The sequence below is a fragment of the Ptychodera flava genome, chromosome 1 (assembly GCF_041260155.1).
Source record: "Ptychodera flava strain L36383 chromosome 1, AS_Pfla_20210202, whole genome shotgun sequence".
NCBI classification, from domain to species: Eukaryota; Metazoa; Hemichordata; class Enteropneusta; family Ptychoderidae; genus Ptychodera; species Ptychodera flava.
Window position 1 is genome coordinate 41,111,109 of NC_091928.1, and position 23,365 is coordinate 41,134,473.

General features: G+C 37.7%; 1 protein-coding gene across 2 annotated transcripts; it reads left to right on the plus strand.

The window, feature by feature from the left end:
• Positions 1 to 267: 267 nt before the first annotated feature.
• LOC139137417 (ruvB-like 2) lies at positions 268 to 21,593 on the plus strand. Of its 2 annotated transcripts, none has more exons than XM_070705500.1 (13): positions 268 to 311; positions 2,668 to 2,847; positions 7,362 to 7,434; positions 8,213 to 8,342; positions 9,076 to 9,142; positions 12,487 to 12,593; positions 13,480 to 13,573; positions 14,068 to 14,191; positions 17,565 to 17,778; positions 18,144 to 18,263; positions 18,803 to 18,932; positions 19,858 to 19,975; positions 20,961 to 21,593. In XM_070705500.1, the coding sequence occupies exons 1-13, from the start codon at positions 300 to 302 to the stop codon at positions 20,984 to 20,986; spliced, it is 1,395 nt and encodes a 464-aa protein (XP_070561601.1). In that variant the 5' UTR covers positions 268 to 299; the 3' UTR covers positions 20,987 to 21,593. The 2 variants fall into 2 exon arrangements, with proteins under 2 accessions (XP_070561601.1, XP_070561590.1); XM_070705489.1 differs by lacking the exon at positions 268 to 311 and adding an exon at positions 852 to 899.
• Positions 21,594 to 23,365: the final 1,772 nt, after the last annotated feature.

Below are 23,365 nucleotides of genomic sequence, written 5' to 3' on the forward strand. Positions count from 1 at the left end.
TTGACGTCCATTAGTTTCCTTTCGTTTGGGTGCGCATGCGTCATAAAGTATCGTCACTCGGCGACTATCAAAGATTCTATGCCGAACGTTACATTTTCATAATAAACCTTCAAATTTGTACTCAAATTTAGTATTTTTTCTTTCGATGAAAATGCAATTAGAGCTTATATTTTCGGAGTTACGTTTTTCTATGTATGCCTCACGCGCATGGATATATTGAGCACTATGACTGTACCGATGCGCAACAATCTTCTTTTATATTGATCCGCAGTATTTCCCATGAACACTTGCATTCCAAAATGGCGGCGGCGGTAAGATACCAAAACTTTGAATCTTTTGATTGATTATACCCTCGTATGGGACAATTACTGTACATTATGGTAAAGCTTACCGTACACTTAGTGTCAGTCATCGTTCCTATGATTACAAATCTCCTTCATGATCTCTGTTCATCTCCAGACTAGAAGTCGGTACGCGTATATATTCGGGAGCTGTACACTGCTTGTCATCGTGGAGCACATGTTATCGTCTCCGGTTATATTCTATCTGCCAGTGTCTTCAGCTAGTGATTTTCATTGCATTTTAACATTTTCCTAAGAGCCTTCGGGTCTATAGACATGTCAGTGTACGTACGATGGAGTCGATAGCTATATAACATCCCCGTTGTACGCCAGCAAAATTGTCGGGGCACGCGTTAGAGACACTGAGTCAGAGTTGCCATGGTAAATGCAAAGTCGCTTGTGGTTAGGTGCTGGACTTATCATAGGACTGATGGCAACTGGTTTTTTTTGGCACTTAACCATAGAGTCAAAGTCGTTTCAGCCTGGGACCCAATATGATTAGGCTCCGCTGTTTCCAATATTTCAATGTCTTTGTTCAGACGTCAGTTATTAAACATGGTTAGTGTTTTTTATCGAACAAAGTTGAACTCGTACAATTTTTCTGCTAACTCTTTCAACGGCGCGGGTCAAATTTTCATGCACGACCTTTGCCTTCAGACCTGTAGCTACTCGACTACAGCCGAGATAACTGACGACAATGTATACATATCCATTAACCCTTTTCCTGCCAAGTCCATATTTCACAACAAGGTCAAGATTATTAATTAATGAAACACAATATATTCCATATGATGTATTTTAACATAATACTGTACATTTGAAGACTTGAAAACAAAATACCGTAAAGTTGATTTTTTTTTGGACAAAAGATGCTATAACATACCAAGCCAAGTGGATTAAAATACATCATTTTTTGGCTCAATACCGCTTTTTACTGACTTGGCTGATGGGGAAGTGATACAGTTATTACTGTCTGGCAGGAAAAGGGTTAAAAAAATCACTTTAGACAGTGCACATTTTTTATTCGCCTGGTGTACGATGAAAATTTGTTAATCATGTGGCGATGTTGTTTTACTTTTTCATAGCAGTCATAGTTTCAGTAGGTAACTGTAACCTGATTGCAATTACTGGGAAATTATTCCTCTTTCTCCTGATGACAGTCTATTATAAGTTACCAAGTCTGACATGGTTGCAACATGTCATGGGTTGCCCAGTTGGTTAGCTGCAAAATTGTAGCTTTACGGTGAGGCGTTCAGTGAGTTTTGGTTTTTGTGACCTCGCTCACCATTAGAGCTACAATGCCGAAGGCCCTGTAGCATTCAAAATAAGCGCGCCGCACATGGCGCGGCATCTGTGAAATCCAACATATTTACTGCATGTGGTCGTACCAATTTATCACTACTGAAGACTAAACACTATACTACACTAACCTTGTCGTTTATGGGGTTTAATATTTGTTCAAGCACGTCGATCGCATTCCATAAACATTGTTTCTGGGAGCCGCCATTACCGGAAGTTGGTAATGGCGGTGCCCAGGAATGTTTTTGGAGGGCAATCGACGTGTTTGAATAAATACTATTCCCCATAAACGACAAGGTTATTGTAGTATGGTGTTTAGTCTTCAGTAGTGATAAATTGGTACGACCAAATGCAGTAAATATGTGAGATTTCACATCAAAATGCTGCGCCATGTGCAGCGCACTTATTTTGAACACTACAGGGCCTTCGGCATTGTAGCTTTACTGGCGAGTGAGGTCGCAAAAACCAAAACTCACCGACCGCCTCACTGTAGAGCTACAGTTGTGCAGCTACCCAGGTGGTATGCTTGACATAGTAAAGCAAATTAGTTGCCTCCTGCACTGTTTACTGTGTTTGATAGCATTTTAAAGTATTGGGTTACTAGTAAAAAGGACTTGTGGATATAAGAGTAACTGGTACCTGGGCAATTAATGTTCAGTTTTAACTAGATGTAGATAATGCTTGGTAAGTTCATGGTAGCTTACAACTAATTCCCACCTGAGAGAAAGGGTTGTACAGCGGTGCTGAACGTTTTGGGTGCCAGTGCAGAAATGACTTGGGGGCCAGAAAATCTGGAGCTGAAACAACTTGGGCCATAATGGTTCTGTGTCAAAACATCTAGAAAGGAGACTGATCAACAGGAAGTTAAAAGAACGTAATATCACCTTAAAAAGGAGAGGTTCGGGAGGCTAAGAAAGTCTTTCCTTCTGTGTATTGCAGAACTACGTGCTTTCTCATAAATATGGTAATTCAATCAATGTTAATGCAGATGTTCTCAAGTACATGTATATGTATTTGTCCTCTCCAGTCAACAGCACAGAAAGTCCAGGAAGTACGTGAGGTTACACGTATAGAGAGAATTGGAGCACATTCACATATCCGTGGATTAGGATTGGACGATGCATTGGAACCAAGGCAGGTTTCACAGGGTATGGTGGGACAAGCGTCGGCCAGGAGGGCAGCAGGGGTGATTCTTGAAATGATCAAGGTATGTTCCAGCTGCAGTCTTGAAATATTTTCATGTGGCTATGCCAACCACCCGTAGAAAATTGCTGCTGCTGTTGTTTTGGAGTATGGAAGGGAAAAATGAAAGTTTTTTTTTTTTTCTTCAGGGGAATCCGCTTGTATCAGCATCTCATTGCAAAAGGATTGCGTGCATTATTGGCTGCAACGGCAATACAGCTAGTGACTCCCTTTGAATACACACAAATGTACAAATGTGAGAGCGTCACTGTATCACTTTGTACCATGCCATGCAATTTTGAGTCCTGACTCTGCTGGCAGTCGCATAGACCTTGCAAGATTAGACACTTTTTAAATTTGCACATGCTGTGCTTCCCAATACTGATGGATTTATATGCTATAATAGGAACAATATCCTTATTTAAGAATAGTGCGATTCCTTTATTCAACTGATTGACACAAAACTGAAGCATTTGTAAGTGCAGAAACTAGAACTGAGAGTTTTCAAAACAACAAAGAGTGGTGTAAATGATATTTCAGCTTAACCCTCTGAACCCCGTTCGGCACTAAAGTGCCGCAAGATGACCTTTTGACCCCTGATTTTGCAATACGTTGACGTCAGGTCCTTTCCCGGCCTGAATAGCAATGCCAGCCATACGACACTGAGTCAGAAAGCTAGGGGGACCTAATACGACCTTCTAAACAACCACATACTGTTTCACATACGAACAGCTTCATCAAGTTTGTGATATCTAAGCGGCGATCGTTAGCGAAAGTTGACAGGAATTTAAAAATGGCGGCCGACGACAGCTACACTTTGATCCGTTATAAGACGGGAGTGTTTTGGGGGATAGATTTGACCGAAGCCCTGTAGAAATCCGCTCAGAAAGTGAACATCGCTCATTAGACCAACGGGACATCGATGTCGATCAAAATGGCGTCCTATGACCACACCAACGGCGAAGAAATTTAGCCACCAGTAGAGCAACTGGAAGTCCGACCCGTGCCTTCAAAGTAATCCGGCACCGCGGCAGCGCAGAGTAAGAAAAGGTAGGCCAGTTCCTCTTTATAATTGACAACTTGCAGTGCACAGTTAGATGTATGTATCGATGATGACACTTGGCATAGCTCGATGTTTATTAGTAAACATGACAGACCTCAAAGCAACAAGGAAAAGACAGAGAAACAACAGAGATGATAAGACAGACGTTGACAGATGCAAGATAGGGCATTTAGGGCATTTTAGGTTTACTGTAGGACTTGTCCTACTGACTGTAGATGTGTATTGCAAGCAGAACTTACCGTCTGTCTTTTGTATTACATATGGTTTTATATAAATATTCCTCATAATCTAACTGTTTTTTATTCATGGATACTAATGCCAAAGGTGAACTATTTAGCTGCTCGTTCAAATGTAAGGAGGATACAGATAGTGTGTGTAAGCATTGTACAAAGTTATTATTTGTGGTATAAATTTTATCGAAACAAATGGGTGCTAATACCTTGCAGATTTCCATCAAGAGTGTATTACATACTCTTATATTTTAGTATTTGCAATATGTAACTGCAACATGTTTGCACTACTCTGACAGAGAGAGAGAGAGAGAGAGAGAGAGAGAGAGAGAGAGAGAGAGAGAGAGAGAGAGAGAGATGTAATAGTAATTCCTTAGTCCATATCAAGCTTTGTTCTTCTTATTCATTGAATATGCCACCATGAACAAGGCATGGCTTTGTACTTGGATTATCTTACTGAAACTTATTCGCACAAAATATATAACATTTTAAAAATTTTGTATTTGTTTTTGTTTCAGGCAAAGAGAACCTAAAACCAGAAGGCAAGGAGTGTGAAGCAAGCAAGGCAAGGAGTGTTTGATCTTATGCAGGGTTTACTAAATTTAGGCCATCATCTGTAGACAGACAACGTTTATACAAGTGTTAGGATAGCAAGACCTTTATCAACAGGACACATGGCTGTGTGGAACAGTCAAATTTAGTTCTGCTCTGCTAGACATGCTACATACGTTCAGAGGGAAACGATGTTATTGAGGATAGCTGGCCCTTCCTTGGATGGATAGTAAGCCAGTCTGTTTTCTGTCAACTATTCATTCACCAGAGGATGATGGTCCACCGGTGACTGTATGTCAGCATCAGATGACATATAGGACCGTGTAGATACTCAATTTATTTTTGTCTCCAAGTATAACGCTTGGGGTCTGTAGTATTTATTTTGTACAGAGTAATTTGTTTGATAGTAAAAATAGTATCATATGACATTTTTGCACTGTATAGATACTCCATTTGTTTTTGTCTTCAAGTATAATGCTTGGGGTTTATAGTCTTTTGTTCTCTTCAGAGTAATTTGTTTGATTGTAAAAATGCAATTGAAGGTAGAATGAGATTTACTGTATGTGATTTATAATTGAGAAAACAAAATGAGAAAGTTTAGTAGGTTTTACACACAGTACTGTACTTTGAAAAGACAATACCCGGTATACTGTAGGTCTTTCTGCATTTTTTCTCTTCAATGTTACAGTTGGTAGATGGAAAGAGGAAGGCTTAGAGATGACATGCATAGCTCAGAATATGATAAAAGACAGTGATATCATCAATATTGATAGTGTTGTGTTCTAAGACCCAATTTTATTATACAAATGATGTACATGCCACAAAACCCACCTTGTCCAGATATGGTTCCTTGTGATATTTTTAGTCTGGTTTTTGGTCTGGTTTATAGTGTGTTGCTACATTATTTTTACTTTTTTTACTAAAGAAAATAAATAATGTTGTTTTGGTTACAATGAAATGGTGTGTTCTTATGTTTTTGCATGCATATTGAATGAAATATGGAAACTCAAATAATCAAAGTCTGCGATTTGCAAAATGATTGTAACATTACTGTTCTCTGTGGTTTTAAAAAGCTTGTATTGGATTCATAAAAATGATGTTCAAACATTTTCTTGGAATCATCAGTTGTAGACAGCAGAATCTAATATACATTTAGACATAATTGAGTAATGGGAAGTGATAAATTCTTCAGAATGTCACCAGAAAGAGAAGCAAATACTAGTATTTGAAAACCATTGTAAATTTAGAATACTGGTGGCCATTTTGAATATTTAATGAGGTCATGTGACCAGTATTTGCATATTTTCCTGGCAATTGTTATTCTACAATTCAAAAAATATCTTGTTATTGTGGACAAATTTTGATGAATTCAATAGTCAGATGTTATAAAATAGGATACTTGACCTGTCTGACCCCAATTCAAGGGCACAGTGTATAATTCTTCACTTACGGGTGAGGACAAGGACATCTGTGTTTATCAAATCTGTGTAAAGTCTATCATAATATATAAAGTTTACATCAAAGTTCATGGTCATGGGACTATAAAATGTGATTCAGCATTGGCATATGATACAATATTCATTATTTTTTACTGGAAAATTGGAAAACATGTAAAAATAATGATAAATTTCTATTGTTAGCGGCCATTTTGAATACTTAATTAGGTCACATGACTAGTATTTGCATATTTTTGGGACAATATGGACAAGTGTTTCATTGTCATTCAAAATATACATACTTACCATTTGAAATATTTCACAATATAAGATGCTGGATGTTATATTACATTATGCTTTGACTGAACTAACCCTTATACAGGGCCTTTGTTTACATTACACTTAGCAGGCCAAAACTATACAAAATATCAGTGTTTTTTCATAATTTTTGTCTCAATATTATATGAGTTCATGCTGATGTGATAGAAAGCAATGGTTTGGTGATGAAAAATGATAAATTAATGAGGATTTCCTATGAATATAAGGAAATATGTTGAAAAAATACAATATTTTATATGTTGGCGGCCATTTTGAATATTTAATGAGGTCACATGATCATAATTTGCATATTTTTGGGACAAGTATTTTATGGTGATTCCAAAAATATATTGGTATGGGGGACAGTCTGTGCTAATTTAAGAAGTCAGACGTCATACTAGATGGTACTTCCAAATGTCAACTCAACCCCAGGGCCTTGGGGTGCAAAGGGTTAAAGTAGAATGCGCCTCGGGGACAGATATTCAGACTTTCAAACTTTCACAATTCTTTTCTGATCTACCACTTGTGGGGGTTCATTTGAAAGCTCTTGGTATAAGAAAACATTTTGCCATCTTAGTTTTTCGAAATTCAAAAATTTAATTTTTCTCCATAGAGTTTACACTGGAATGGCAGCCATTTTGAATGTCAAATATCGGTAAATTTTGGGTAATTTGTTCTTTAGTACCAAAATTTGCACAGTGACCCCAAATTTTTATTCAGCATTTTGAAAGAGGATAATTAAAAGACTCCTCAAGGAAATTTTGAGCAAAAGTTTAAGTCTTTCATTTTCAAGGCACATACTTCAGTACCTTAATAGCGGAAGTTTGACAATTCACATCTTAAAAAACTAAGCGTAACTGTTTGGTACTATTAGATCTACACTTGTTAATCAATCAATTTTTGATTTCCAACAGTGTGTATTTTTTTTCTTTTTTCACAGGAAGGAAAAATTGCAGGACGTGCTGTACTCATAGCTGGTCATCCTGGCACTGGGAAGACAGCCATTGCCATGGGTAAATTTCCAGGAAATTTTTCAGATCTGAAACCAAAAAGACCTGGAACACTATTTGCAGTCTCGTCAAAATGGAATTCCATTTGAATTAGACTTCAACCAATGAAAACCTTGCTTCAATCAATGAAAATCTCATTCGTACTTCAGTCATAAAAACTGTACTTCAGTCAATGAAAACCACAACTTCAATCATGTAACCCTTTTCAGGTCTATGTATTAAAAATGGGGGATTAACCCTTTGAGTGCTGTATTTTTTCCCACAAATATTTTACCAATTTTACCAATTTTTATGAACTTTTCTGTAATATTTTTGATAATTTTGGACCAAATGAGTACAACATTTCATTGACCGCAGTTTTTTATCAAAATTTTGGCAAAAATCCGACAAAAATTGGCTGGGTATATTTTTATAAGTGGGACAAAAATCGACTTTGGTGCTCAAAGGGTTAAATAATAAATGTTCATCAGTGATCAGTCAGTGTGAAACACAGTGTGTGACACTCACTAGAGGAAAGTTAACAAGGATCATCATGTTTACAGTTACCGCCAGTTTCCAGTGATATGTGGCATTTAGTGACACTCAAACTCACTTTATCAGTGCTCAGACAATGATTTCGGCACAGTCACAAACAATCTTTTCGACACTGCACGACTTTTCTTGCCAGAATTTCTAACCAAATACATGTTTTTGCGATGCTCTCTTACGTAGTACAGGGTTTACCTTTCCTCTGTTTATTGTCCACCCTTTTAACACCCATTCTGTGCAATTCTCTATTCAGGAATGGCACAGGCTCTAGGGCAAGACACGCCATTCACAAGCATTGCTGGAAGTGAGATATTTTCTTTGGAAATGAGCAAAACAGAGGCCCTGACTCAAGCATTTCGCAGATCAATTGGAATCAGAATAAAGTAAGTCATAAAATATGAACCCAATGTTGCCATTATTTCTTCTCAAACATTTTTGTTGCTTCTCTCCCACATCAGTTTTTAAGGTAGAATGCTCGTGGATGACAGATAATCAGACTCTCATACTGTTTTAATACGTGTAGCTCACTTTGCTGCTTGTATAACTTTGAAGCATGTTGGGGCATTCATCTCTCACTTATCTTGATTTTGTGAATATCAAAATTGAATTTTCCCCAAAGAGGTAGGATAGGGACGGCAGCCATTTTGAATATCAACTGTTTAGGTTTTGGTAATTTGTATTTCAAATAACAAAATTTGCATGATTACTCCAGATTTTCATTTTTTATTTTCTATTTTGAAAGAGGATGGTTGAGAGTTTATTTGAGGACAGTCGGAGCAAAAGTTTAAACCCATCAGTTTCGAGGTGCACACTACCTTAACCTGTTTACCCCAATTCCCTGTAGACAGGTCCACAATCACCATTGATAACAAAGGGTTTTGGGCCAAACCATGGTGTTGAAAGGGTCAGATGCAATGAATTATGCTATGTGTTAGAGGTGCAACAAAAACAGGTGACCAGAACTATCTCTGGTTTGTCTACCTATCAAACATGCACCAACAACCAACATTTCAAAAATCATAGACTTTCACTGACTACACAAGAATTTTATGAAGTGACGGTGCCTTTAATCATTTGCATAACTTTCTTTCTTTCTTTTTTTTGAATTGAACATAGAGAAGAGACTGAGATTATAGAAGGTGAAGTTGTAGAAATTCAAATTGACAGGCCGGCCACAGGAACGGTGAGTGGAAAACAAATCCATGAGACACAGTGCTCTTTAACCCTTGTCTTGCCAGACAGTATCACTTGCCCATGTGGCAAGTCGGTGAAAAGCAGCATTGAGCCATATCTATACGTATTTACACCCACTTGGTGTGGTCAATAAAATCATATCTACAGTATCTATGTTTTCAGGGACCGTAAAATATTCAAGTCTTTGCTAAAATGCAACATATGAGATTGGTTGTAACCAACTTGACCTGATGGTGACATTTCAACTTTATACAATGACAGGATACATGTTGGTGTTAACCTTTATCCCGCCAAGTTCATATGTCACCATTAGGTCAAGTTGGTTACAACCAGCGAGGCATAAAATATATCATATGTTGCATTTTAACGAAGAATTGAACATTTTAAGGTCCTGAAAAACAGAGATACTGTAAACATGATTTTTACCTTCTCGTGTCTATTTATAGACAGAGAAGGTATTAGAGTTGAAAACCAATATGCTGCTGTCAAGAACTTCCGTCTGTCAAGACTTCCGTCTGTCAAGATCCGTTGACGTCATGCCATTGTGATGGGTCATATCATAAACTGGTGGGGGTGTTCATGGCTCAGGTTGAGGTGTGGGAGAACGATTTTGAGCTATGACAAAAATCAAAAGGGACTTAGCGGCATAGCCACAGTGTTAAGCCTTTCTCCAAGGTTTCTTAGTTGACTACAATCTATTACAGACTACTGAGCTGACGTTAGGGGTACTCACTTTGTGTTTGCTCACTCTGTGAGCGCTGGTGTTTGGTACTGAGTTGCGTGGATATCCCCTCATGGCCTCACGTGATCTGGGTCTGTTGCATAATCTGCAGAGATGATCATGCATATGCCTCGGAGTCTGAAAACTGTCATTGTGTAAGCCTGTCGGCATTTTCCTTGCATTTTTTCTCATTTAATTTTGCAAAATATCGGCGAGTACCTCAATATTTCAAGATAACCCTTTCTTCCCAATCGTTTCCTGGAGTTTCAGAGTCATATGAACGAAAATGAGTGAAAGTTTTAGACAGGAAAATCGGACGTCGGCCATGTTCAATGTTTACAGTATAGTACAATCAGAAGTTTATGTGGAGGAAATAACCAACAAACACTGTTCATGATGCCCGCCCTCTAGAGGCAGCACCCTCCTATATGAAGTACCACATTTGATGCTTGTGGAAAGCTTGACCACACAATGGAGCATTTAAACTTTTAGAAAATGACAAACTGAATAAGAAGGTATTCAGAAAATGTCAAATACTGAGGAAAAATGCGCAAATATTCAAAATAAACAGGTTAACTGATTGGTCAGCTATAAAAAACAATGAAAATGTTTATGATCAAAAGTTTTTGAGATGCGCACATTTTAACAAATACAGAAATTATTAACATTATAAATATAAGACCAAACTATTTTTTCAGGGATGGGACAGGTTGGAAATGAGGGGTGAGAGACAAAGGCACTCCTATTGCTGCATGTGGATGCAGCCACACCATTTCATTTACAGCATACTTATTCACTGTGTTGTGTTCAAGTTCCATATTGTACTGACTGTCATACAAGGATAACATAAGCAAATCAAATCAAATTAGAAAAGGGTCAATGCTGTTGTGTGGATTTTGCTGAACATGGCTGATATTTCGCCCTATATATTTGGTATCCAGCAAAGGCATATTTTGATGTAAAGGCAAAATTAACACTACATTGCTGACAATATATTTTACCGTTTCTGCATGAACTTTTCTTTTTTAAATTATAGTATATTAGTACTTCAAACAGATTAACAGTTATCGTGATGTCAACCCATAATTTTACATCACAAAGACTGTAATTCTGCCAATTTTTTTTTTTTTCAGTCATTTTATAAATTTTGCACTGCACAAGATGATTGAACAAATTGCAATGTTTGAATTTGTAAACTCAAAGAATAAAAATCCTTTGGTCACAAATTAAATTATTTTTTGAAAAGAAATTTACTCTTAAACACTTTTAGCATATATTCTTTACACGGTCATGTATTTCAAGGAAATATGCCTATTAAAAAAGTAATTTCTTCACTTTCAATTTTTTTCAATACTATGACATTATCAGCCATGAGGTTATACAAACACAAGACCAGATAAGCGTTTTTCATCATTTCCACAGGACTCTTTGGAAAATCCATTAAAAACAGTTAAAAGTGACTTGAAATGATCACTTGGTATACATTTAATTTACAGATGCCAGGTTGTGTATTTCACATGTACTCAGGTCAGTAAGGAAGTGCGTCATTACTATTTTGGACTGTTAATTCTTATTTCTGAATTGTTTAACTTTTTTCCACATTGAACTATCTTTAGGCAGTTTATACTGTAGCTTAGAATTTTTTTGATTGATGTATTTAATCATCTTTTGGGTTCTTTGGGTCCATATCCCACCTCATGCCCCTACATCATCAACTATTTACCAACAACTCCATGCCAACAACCAATTACCTGACCTGGCCACACATTAGAGAAGGTACAGCGTCATTGACGGTATTTTTACTGATTTGGTCTGCTGGTACATGCAGTGTAGGTTTAAAATATGTATAGGTTTCGGCTTAATACCACTACATTTTACTGACGAGGCAGATGGAAAAGTGATAATGTCTGGCAGACAGAGAGTTAACCAAGCGTGAGATCTTTGATGTAGGTGTGGATAAAAAACAATTTACAATGGTGTCAAGAGAAGATATGCCTGTATGATGTCTGAATTATGCATGGTAGAGTTTATGGTATTGTCACTGTTCAGTGATATCAACCACTGTAGTTGTGACCCAGGATTGGTTTGGAATCAGTAGTAAGACCAAGACCTTTCTCACTTCAAAGGATGATTGAAAAATATCAGTTTAATCATTTCAGGAAGATCTTTGTCAACACAGATGAAGTCAGCCACAAAATTTAGTTTGAGGAAGGATAAGAGAATAAACGAGTGCTAGTATATGGCAGACCCCTTCCATGTACATCACATGTGATATGTGGTTCTGTGCCTTGAACTTGTAAGTGATCATAACCAGGGCTAATGTGATTTCTTGCAAGTTATGAGTTCATTCAATCTTCCGTTGAAATCATGAAATATTTTGCAAACTTTCAGATCAGCAAATCATGAGAAAATCTTCAAAAATATGCAACTTCACAGATCATGTTAGCATCCACTTTGGTATATTTATAGACACTGCAACTGATTAGAGTTTGTTCTGCGTAGCATTTTTTAAAACAATTTACCATTTAATGCAGGGATTGTAAAACAATACTGAGCTGGTAGAGTGAATGTCCCTGTCGTTGACATTCTACTTTGTTCTCCTATCATGACAGGGTGCAAAGGTCGGCAAGCTGACACTGAAGACTACAGAAATGGAAACAATTTACGACCTAGGAGCCAAAATGATTGAATCACTCACTAAAGAAAAAGTCCAAGCTGGGTAGGTCATATAAAGGCAATAGTTTTAACCTTTGATGAGTTTTCACTACTTTTGTATTTAATGTCAACAACAGTTTCTAGTTCTACTCTCCATAGCTAGTTGAGATACTCAGTATCAAGCTTGTCAACTCAGCCTGTACATGTGTAGACTGCATTGTTATTGTTGACAAGTGAATTCTGCTCCAGATTGATATTCCAATGTGAACAATAATAGTGCATTTTACACGTATTGACGCTGTGTTGACAAAGTAAATGGTTGATGTTTCAACATGCTTTTGGGAGTAGAACAATAACTAGCAATTGACATACCAAAGCAAAAATAGTAAAAAAATATCACAAATTACAGCTACTGTCTGTTGACATACGAAAAAAGGCATAAAATAGTCAGGTTACCATTGCTCAACATCTTACTATGTAACTATGTCACTACCAGTTTACTTTGTGGGAGATATGATGAGACTGGTGACTCATAAAAGTGTATAGTACATGATCCAAGGCACCAAGGTATGTGAATTTGCAACATTGACAATAATGCAATGCGAGTATTGCATATATATACTATCAGGTTACGCTTCATGCATTTGTCATACATCAGTTGCCAGATCATATCAAACTCTTTCACTACCCATCTACCCAGGTAACCCTTGGTGGTATAATCCAGTTTCTTGTCTCAATTGAGTGTTTGGACACACGTATGTGGAAAAAAAAGTTTTTGGTAGTAAAATTGACAACAAGCTTTTCAAAATGAACATGAAGACTTAAGAGTTGAGTTCAGCAGAAAACAAAAGGATTAAATCACTGTTCGGTAGTACACATTGCAGTGATTGAAATTGAATAACACACATTGAAAACATTCTCATGTTGGACGTTTTATGATCTCAACACAGTGACATCATCACTATAGACAAGGCTACCGGAAAGATCACCAAGCTAGGGAGGTCGTTCACCAGAGCAAGAGACTATGATGCTATGGGCCCTCAGGTGAGTGGAAAAACCACAAGTTTTTGTTTTGTATTGTCCAACTGATATCACACTGGGGATGACAGCAAAGACATCGACAGTGCCAGGAAATATTAAAAACAACAGTACCAGTATATGAAACTGCAATGAATGATTTATACTATACTCTTAAACTGCTTACCCCTATAACAGGTCCACACTTGTCATTGATAACAATACTTTTGGACTAAACCATGGAGGGAAAAGGGTAAAAAAACTCCATCATTGCAGGACTCAGAAGTAAATTTTGTTGACTTAAACATTATAGATGATATCCAATAAAAAGTGTGGCAAGGCCTTAAGAATACCTGGCCACTGCAAAGCTGTAGTAAATTCAACATCATCTTAGGGAGTATGTATCTACATATTCCTTATAAAAGTAACCCTTAGGCAAGCACTGATTTCTACCAAAGGTACGATTGGACCCAGTGTTGTATATGTTTACAAAAAGTCTTGTATTATGTCTTTGATTACAGACCAAATTCGTACAGTGTCCGGAGGGAGAGCTTCAGAAGAGGAAAGAGGTGGTGCACACAGTAACTCTTCATGAAATTGATGTCATCAACAGTCGTACACAGGGATTCCTAGCGCTGTTTTCCGGTGAGTGTAACTCCACAACAAAGTTTTCACTCACCTCAACAAGTCTCATGTGTAAAAGGATGACCAGTTTACTGGAGGAAATATCATTTTGCCGATTTTAGTCCCAAAACCCAGCATCTAATGAAACTCACGCACAGACATCAACATGTGAATTCATTGTTTCCTGAGTTGAAAAGTGCGTCACCCACCGTTCATCTCAGAGACTTTCCATTGAGTTTGAATACAGGACAAGACAACACTATAAAACAATACAATACAATGTAGTGCTACATGACACAATACAATACAATGCAACACAACACAATATGACACAATACAATACAATGTACAATACAGTACAGTATAGTGCTTTATTGTCTCAACAGCAGCAACTAGAAGTGTTTAATTGATAAAGAATACACATAAATCGCTCACAGTGAGCAAAAGGTAGGGCATTACAAAGCTACAGCAAAAAGGGAAGGATTTTGAAATGTGTGGTTCAGTGTGATTTCACATTCCCTGACAGAGTTGATTTCTAGTGAAACCTCTAGATCTCATGCAGTAAGTAACCTTCGGATTCAACATGCTCAAGAGTAAATGTAGCTTGTTGAGCCATCAGTATCAGATGACAAGTTCCTGCAAGAGAATCCATTATTTAGAAGAGAGTACTAGGTTCCAGACTGTATATGGTGCATTTTAACAAAGACTTGTACATTTGAATGCCCATTAAGGGAAAAGGTCATTTTCAAAAAGGCGGTACCACCGAATACCTCCCGCGGTATACCTCCGCCTCGCTTACCGCCAGGATTATCGCCGCTGATCAGAGACCTTGAATATTCATTAGAAAGTCATTACCGCGGACTTGAAGTGAAACATTCACACCTCTACTACTCCTAACAATAGCGGTAATACCGCGGGCACAGCGGTAAAGAACGGCTACAGTTTGCAGGGTTTTGTTTGTTTGTTTTTTTTTTTTTTTTTTGAGAGAGAGAGAGAGAGCGTGTACGTCTTGGTCAAATAACTAGTACGTTGTTACGGTTGCGTATGTTCACTTCGACCCGTATGTAAAATATTGCAAACCAAATACATAACAAAAAGGTTCAATTCATGAACTCCCCTAACATGTCTTAGGTGTAATCGATGTCACAAAAAACAGTTGACGATTTATCAAATGTAAAGTTCAAGTTAATTGCAACACCCAAAATTTGTTCAATTTGTGTGAGATCTGGAAGTAAAACTCGAGTCTTTAATACATCGGCAGAGCCATTCCATGATAGCAAATATCGACATCGCGTTTGTCGTGTCTATTTTTGTCTGCATCTGATAGCAGCATGAATGTCCTTGCACTCAATAAAGAAGGCATTGAAATTACCAGCTAAAATCGGCGAACTACTACGACGGGGTGCGACGTTTTAGCCATTTGAGTCAACTCACTTTATTCACCCCACGACTACGTAACAGCCGACATGCGAACTGGGCAGGCGAAGTTTATTCCTTAAATTTATGCCATTTTGATAGTTATAAACGCCTACAGACTTGGAGCAAGTTTACGATCACATGTTTATGTTAATAAACTTCATAAACACGTTCAATAAAGAAAGCATTCTGCTATAAAGTTCGGGTCAATAATATACGCTGCTGGTATAATTGTTTTGAAGTCTGAAGCTCTGCATTCAAGATTGTTCAAGATGGTAGGTATTCTTTGAACTTTGAGCAAACGGAACGATGAATGTAAGCAAGGAATAAACTAGAAATTTATATGTGTTTATCACACGACACCGATGTTATGTCTTGTGTTCATAGCATTGTAGTTTTTTACAGAGTGACAGAGATATTGCAAATGTAGTTGGCGCGAACACTATGAAATAATTATAATATAATCAAGAAAAATATAAATTGACCGACATATCGACGTACGTAGTTTACGGCTCTGCACGTATCGATAACCATAGCCGCGACGGGGTATGTGCCGCTACGGACCACGCTTCTCTAGATAAAATCGCTCTGCATTTCGATGATTTTGAATGAATGTGTCTGTGCACTATTGTAGCTGCAGAGTAAAATTTCAAAGATCATTTCTGCGCTGATCGCCATAAAATGCCGACGTTTTGTCAAGCGACGCCGCTCACCGGTACCATTTTTTGTATATCCACGGCGGTACGTAATTAAGCCCACTGCAGCACTGAAAATTCCGTGAACTTGATTTGTTTGAAGTCCCGTCAGCTCCCGCACGTTCAATAATGATTCTACATAAATCAGACTTGTTATCCAAAGACTCTTGGTGTTGAAAGGTCAATTTAGACGTTGCCTGATTAAAAACATTGTCCCGAAATCGTTTGCTGAACGTGACACTCTATGCGATGATCGTTTTTTGGACGTGGGATTCTATGCATGTGATGACGACGTCGAGTTCGTGAACCCTGTGACGTATTTGATTTGCATAATTGATGTCCACCTCCAACTGCCCGAAAGTCAGCAACATTGCATTGACCATGAAAGTACAGTGCGACTTTACCGTACATATTTTTTGAATATCAGCATCCAGCTTTGATGTCCCACATATTTCTGTCATAAAATCGATACTTGACGTGATGTTCGGTCTGTAAAATCACCAATAAACTTATATGTCGGAAATTTGTGACCTCATTCTCAACACTTTTTATTACTGACGCGTCATGTATCTGGGCACGCGGGTTTGTGAAATTTTCGTGGTTGCCAGGCAACTTGTGGCCATGACTCAATGCTGAGCTAATGTCGTTCAACGGCAACAGCACTCTTTGGTATTCCGATACTGATTACAAGTCAGTCACTGCCAGGTGGCCATGCATGAGGCCCGTTTTCTTTCATTCACTCAGTTTCCAAGTGGCTGACCGCAAAAATCAGAAGGCTTAAAACAATAGTTCACTAATGACGTACTAAGCAGCGCGGTTTTCCGCGGTCTCATTATGCATGCAAGCTCATTAAAAGCTGCTAACTGCTTTACCGCTGGTCCCTCCAGGGTTAGAGGTATACCGCGGGAGGTGTTGGCGGTACCGCTATTTGAAAATGACCTCTTCCCTAAAACAAGATACCTTAACATGACTTATACAGACTAAAGTTGCTATAACAAACCAAGCCAAGTAGGTGAAAATACATATGGTTTTGGCTCAATACGGCTTTTCACTGACTTGGCAGATGGGGAATTGATACTGTCTGGCAGGAAAAGTGTTAAGGTTTCTGAAAACCTGAGCCTGTTACAAGATACCATGTCCAGAAGGTGAAAATGTGTGTAGAGTTTGGCTCAATCCCTCTTCTTACTGTCTTTACAGATAGGGAAGTGATACTGTCTGGCAGGAAAGGGTTGAGGTTCACACAAGACCTATTTCAAATTACTGATGTTTACTTTTCTCCACAGGTGACACTGGAGAAATTAAATCAGAAGTGCGCGAACAAATCAACGCCAAAGTCGCCGAGTGGAGGGAAGAAGGAAAAGCGGACATTGTTCCTGGTGTTTTGTTTGTTGATGAAGTACACATGTTAGATATAGAATGCTTTTCATTCCTGAACAGAGCTTTAGAAGACGACATGGCACCAATACTCATCATGGCTACCAACAGAGGAATCACAAAGTAAGTGGGGGATTTTTTGTGTAAATCTTACTGCTAATTCACATCAGCTTCAAAACACAGTGATCATAGGCTAGAAATCACCATTTCTCATGCCAGTTTGCACAATTGTTATCAGCGGATGAATATGCAAGGTTATGTAGTGTTTGTACCAACAACCAGAAAATCAGAGGACTTCTCTCAATTGCGACTTTTTAGGGGTTTATTTTGCTAACAGTACCAGGGCGTGTTACATGCTTCAAAATGTCAAAATTAATGAGGCATTTAATTCTGAAGTCATGTTGAAAGAAAGTCTGTATTATTCAGTGTCTAAAACAATCTTTCTCTCTCTCTCTCTCTCTCTCTCTCTCTCTCTCTCTCTCTGTCAGAATTCGAGGAACAAACTACACCAGCCCCCATGGTGTGCCTCTCGACATGTTAGATCGTTTGTTGATTATTTCCACCACACCGTACAATGAGAAAGAGACCAAGCAAATTTTGACCATCAGGTAAGTGATCAACATCATTGCCATCGTGTGAGGGGGGTGAAAGAGAAATTGGAGGGGTGGAGGGGTTTCAATGAAAACAGTATCTTGTATCTATTAGGTGAAAGCATAAGTGCCGTTTCATATTGCTTCAGGATATATATATATATATATATATATATATATATATATATATATATATATATATATATATATATATATATATATATATATATATATATATATATATATATATATATATATATATATATATATATATATATATATATGTATATATATGCGTGAACAAAGCAGTCACTTGAGATTAAAATGATTATTGAATCAACAGTTACTGTGGAATGTCTGTTAAAATCATGTTTGAAAATGCTCACAGTACTAATACCAGGATAGCGTTGTACATTCACTATGAAGATGAGACCAGGGTTCTTATATTTGGAAAATTTGATATTGACTATAGGGGTTTTAGAAGGCAGAATTCTTTGCTCAGTGAGGCAATTAGGGAGGATAAAAAATTTATCACTTTTCATTGCCATCCCTTTCAGGTGTGAAGAGGAAGATGTTGAAATGTCTGACGATGCCATCACAGTCCTGACGAAAATTGGCATGGAGACCTCGTTACGATACAGCATTCAGTTAATAACAGCAGCTAGTCTGGTGTGTCGGAAAAGAAAAGTGAGTTACATCTTTAAGCCACTCATCTCTTCTTAATCCACATCTGAGTCTAAGATTCAGGGTGTTACTTTTGTTTAGGCCATTCTGATCAGTCCATGATAAGCAATGGAGAGGATTGAACCATTCACCCCAGTCTTCCTGTGTGGAAGTTAAAATGTACCATCAGAACAATAGGTTTGGGCCAAACCATTGTTAGTGCGGGGCTAGAGGGTGAAAGATGTGTTCATCTGATAATCACAGTAGTTTTTCAAGGCAAAAAATGAAGCTGTGCAGGCTGCTTGATACGTATCTATGTGAGCCATACTACAAACAGTGGGGGCGCTCTTGATGAAACCTACCGGTATACCGCTGCCAAAGCTCGGTAAATTGTGATTTTCAAAAATCAAAATGATTGATAAAGTACAATGGTTTAAGGTACAGGATTGTGATGTGTAAAGTAAAACACGCAAATGACTGTGTTGTAGCGTGGTTTGTATCATGATTTGATAAGGTTTCCTATGTGAAATCATCTCAATGTTATTTTAGATTGAAATACGCATGCATAATTTGTCATGCCATGTCACCTGTGAAGTGACGTAAGCCACCGATGAGAGCCCCAGCTGCTTGAGTACAGCTATATTAGAATTTTATCGAACACATTGAATGAAGAGAACAGACTTTCTGTGGCTATGAACTTTCCATGAGACCAAGACAGAGGAATCCTGTGCCGATGTTCAGCTCAAGTACAATTCACCACTTACCTAGGGGATGTTTCTTTTGATTCATCACAAAAGGTACCGTCAGATAAACACTGATTACTCCGTCAGGCGGATGGGCCCAGTTTCCCTCAAATTTATATATTGACATGGCCCAGTGTATATATTGTATATATAAATAAATCAGACTTTGATATGAGGGCGCTGTCTCTGTCCTTTCAATATTACAGGGTACTGAGGTGGAAGTAGATGACATCAAACGTGTCTATTCTCTGTTCCTTGATGAGTCAAGATCAACACAGTTCTTGAAGGAATATCAACAAGAATTCATGTTTAATGAAGCCCCAGGTAGGATTTTCATACTACAGAAATCACCCCATGGCATGTAAGAGCCCAGGCAACAGTCCAGATAACAGTTCAGGCAACAGTCCCGCAAGGTTAACAAACTTTGACAAGAGAATCTGCCGATTTTGTTTGTCTGTTGGATTCATTTTTGCTCTCATTTCATAGATTTGAATGATTGATTGAAAATTCTCCATTTATTAAACATAACTTTATCTTTTTAATGACTGCATGACAAAAATGTCATTAAATTAAAATGATTTCGGTTTGTAGACCTGCTCTTTGTATGGGTGCATCTGTAAAGAAAGACTTCCTGCAAATCGTTGCTTTGAATGTGATATTTTACAAGTCTAAGGCACAGAAAACTTCAGCCATTTTGATTACTGACTAACCGTAGTTCAAACGACACAGCATTTCTTAAGTATTGTTGACATTCAAAATCAAAAGTACTAAAAAAAATAAAACTTCGAGTATTGGCATTTTCTTGCTGTTCTTGTAAAACATTTCCGACTCAGAAATTCGTTTGGACTGAAAAAGTGTTTCTCATAGTGTGGATTGAGAAAAAAGTTTTTGTCAAATGCAGTTTTGCTTTAATTTTGTTATAACCAAGTTGCCATAGTGATTATTCAGAACACTATACTGCTTGTAGGGTAACTGTTATTGGTAGGAAAAGTTAGGTTTCAAATAGATTGTTCAAGACTAAATTTACAGAAACCTGAATTTGAAATTGAATAATATCATATTTTGCTTTTCTGTAGAGGAGAATTCTGTAAAATGAACAATAGGGCTTGTAAAACTTGTTAACATGTATGTATAGGTTACCTCTTTTGCACATGTTGACATTGTCTGGTCTAGCGCCCTCTAGTGACTTACTGTTTAGAGGACTTCTTGGTCTTATGACCTATCATTACATTCATGAAATTTAGGTTGTCGAAAATGAGCATGGACAACTTGACTGAATATATATGTTTTGTATTTTTTTCTTTTTCAGATAAGGGTGAAGCCATGGAAACATAACATCGCCAGTGAATTGTAGTTTTTTGTTTTTTTCACTTTTTTTATCGAAGAAACAAATGTCAGTGAGAGTGGTTGGAGTATCTTATGAATGAAGACTAACTTTTGGCAATACTTACGATTTGTTGCCAGGCTTTCAGGGCTTTGAAACTTCACCCCGGGAAACTTTTTTTTATAACATTAGGGAGCATTGTGTACTGACTGAATTTCTACAAAGCTGGAGGTGCCTATGAAGCCTTGTAACTTTGTGTAGAAAGTCAAAATGGTTAAAACTATAAAAACAAATGTGACAGTGACACACTACAACAAATACTTGAATACAGCACACACATTAAACATATATGCAAAACGTTTTTGCTGCTGTCAGCTACATGTGAGAGTGAATTTTTTCTGTAAATTTTGTGTGTATCAACGGGAGTACAATATCAACTGTAGGAGTACAATGCATAAAGGCCCCTTATGTTGATTAAAAGTCTTCCTATTTGAATTCAGAACCCTTTGTTTAGAGAGTCCTTCAAGTTATACTGTATGCAATGATTTAATTATTTTGTGTTCTGTAATTTCACTGCAATGTCCAGAAGAATAAATCTGAATTTTTATAAACCGTGAAGTTCATCTGTCTGCGGTTGGTTGTCATAAGTGTGTTGTATATAGCTATGATGGTGCCTAAATTATCATATTTCACCCTGCAAAAATTATAAAAAAAAGTTTTAGCTATATATATGAACTTCTGAGCACTTTATAAATTAAAGTACTAAGGCTAAGGAAGGTGCAATGAAAATCTGTTTATACATGGCATAATATAAACAGTAACTCATAAATGTTGCATTAATACACTGAAAATACAAAGAAACCCTAATTCTCTCAGACTATGTAGTTTAGATGGTAAATGGTTTGGCATCCACATGACTGGAAAATGTATACCGTCGAAGGGTACTTAATGTCATGAGGAAAAATTCAGGACATGGATACAAGCTTGAAACCGCAAATTTTTCTCAGTCCCCAGAATGAAATCTCAGAACTCCTGAAGAAAATGTTTCTTTACGAGATTCTGTTATATGTCACGTTAATAATCCTGCCAGCTGTCGTCTCAACACAATGTCCAGTAAAAGGAATTCGAGCTGCATCAAAATTGTGCAACATTCAGGACCTCAGTTTGATTTTCAGAAGAGTTAGGTATGTAAGGTAGTTTGCCCACGGCTTTGTTCATCAACAATATGCTATGTAAGAAATACTGAAATTTACCAAGCATAACTAGATTTTGACGTAGAACAGCAACTGTTATTTCAAATAAATCCCGGGATATGACACATTGAGAACTTTTAAGTAGTGAAAAACTCAGAAGTAAATCCAGTCGACAAGATATACAACTGCAAAGTTAGGCAACTTTGTCAGTGTCGGGCCGATATGCAGACTGGTTCGTTGAAGGGGAGTTAGGCATGTTAAGTTGACCTGTAATGCTAGCGGCCTTAGAGTTCGGCATCTTTTCTGCTATCTTATCCCTCACATCACATATCTGTTGAAAGAGTCATCACCAGGCATTCCAGGCATTCCATCAATACTCAGAGCGGTGACATGATAACGCCGTGGAAAAGGTCTTGATGCACCCGACTGTCTATTCAACATAGGAGTCTTGTCTTCCACGACACCGGCTGTGTATCATAATATTAGAAATATTTGCTGCATAAAGCAAAGATCTCAAACATCTTTGTGTTGTTCAGAGTCGTGTCCTTTGAAAGTGTGCTGAAACGACGATGAATATTTTTCTCATGCCCGCTGCTATTTGCATTCACGCCGATTTCTCATGTTTGCATTTTTAATTTCATGGTTCTGCCATAGAAGCGAGATCTGGCTTCAACATCCCCGCGGGTCTTGAAACCTGACAGGATATTCATGGCACTACAGGCTTCGTCTTAAAATGGCTGCCCAATAAAGTCAGAAACAAAATTTTGGCCAGCCAGAAAAAGAGTCCCTCGTCTGCTCCACTTCCATTCCACAATCAATGGCATTTACGGTGTCGGCTTGAAAAGTACAACTAAACACGCCTGCCAGTCTGAGAGAGATTTACAATACAGGCAGTCCTGGCGTTCTCGTCGCCTAAATTGGAGAATTTCACTCCACTTTGCTAGACATACCAACGAAAATAGAAAGTTGGAGTGGAAAGGGAAATATGTCAGTTATCTCTTGAAATTCTCTTGGCGTTATCTAATAGATTTTTGAAGCAACCCATACCTTTCCATTTTTTCCTTCATAAATGAATGAAATTAGTAAATACGAATTTGGCCTTGTATGATGCAGTATGGGATAGAAAGCTTCTATCTGATGGAGAATGTGTTTTTGTTTCACTTTGTAAACATCGCAAATTTACATCACTACTCGCCA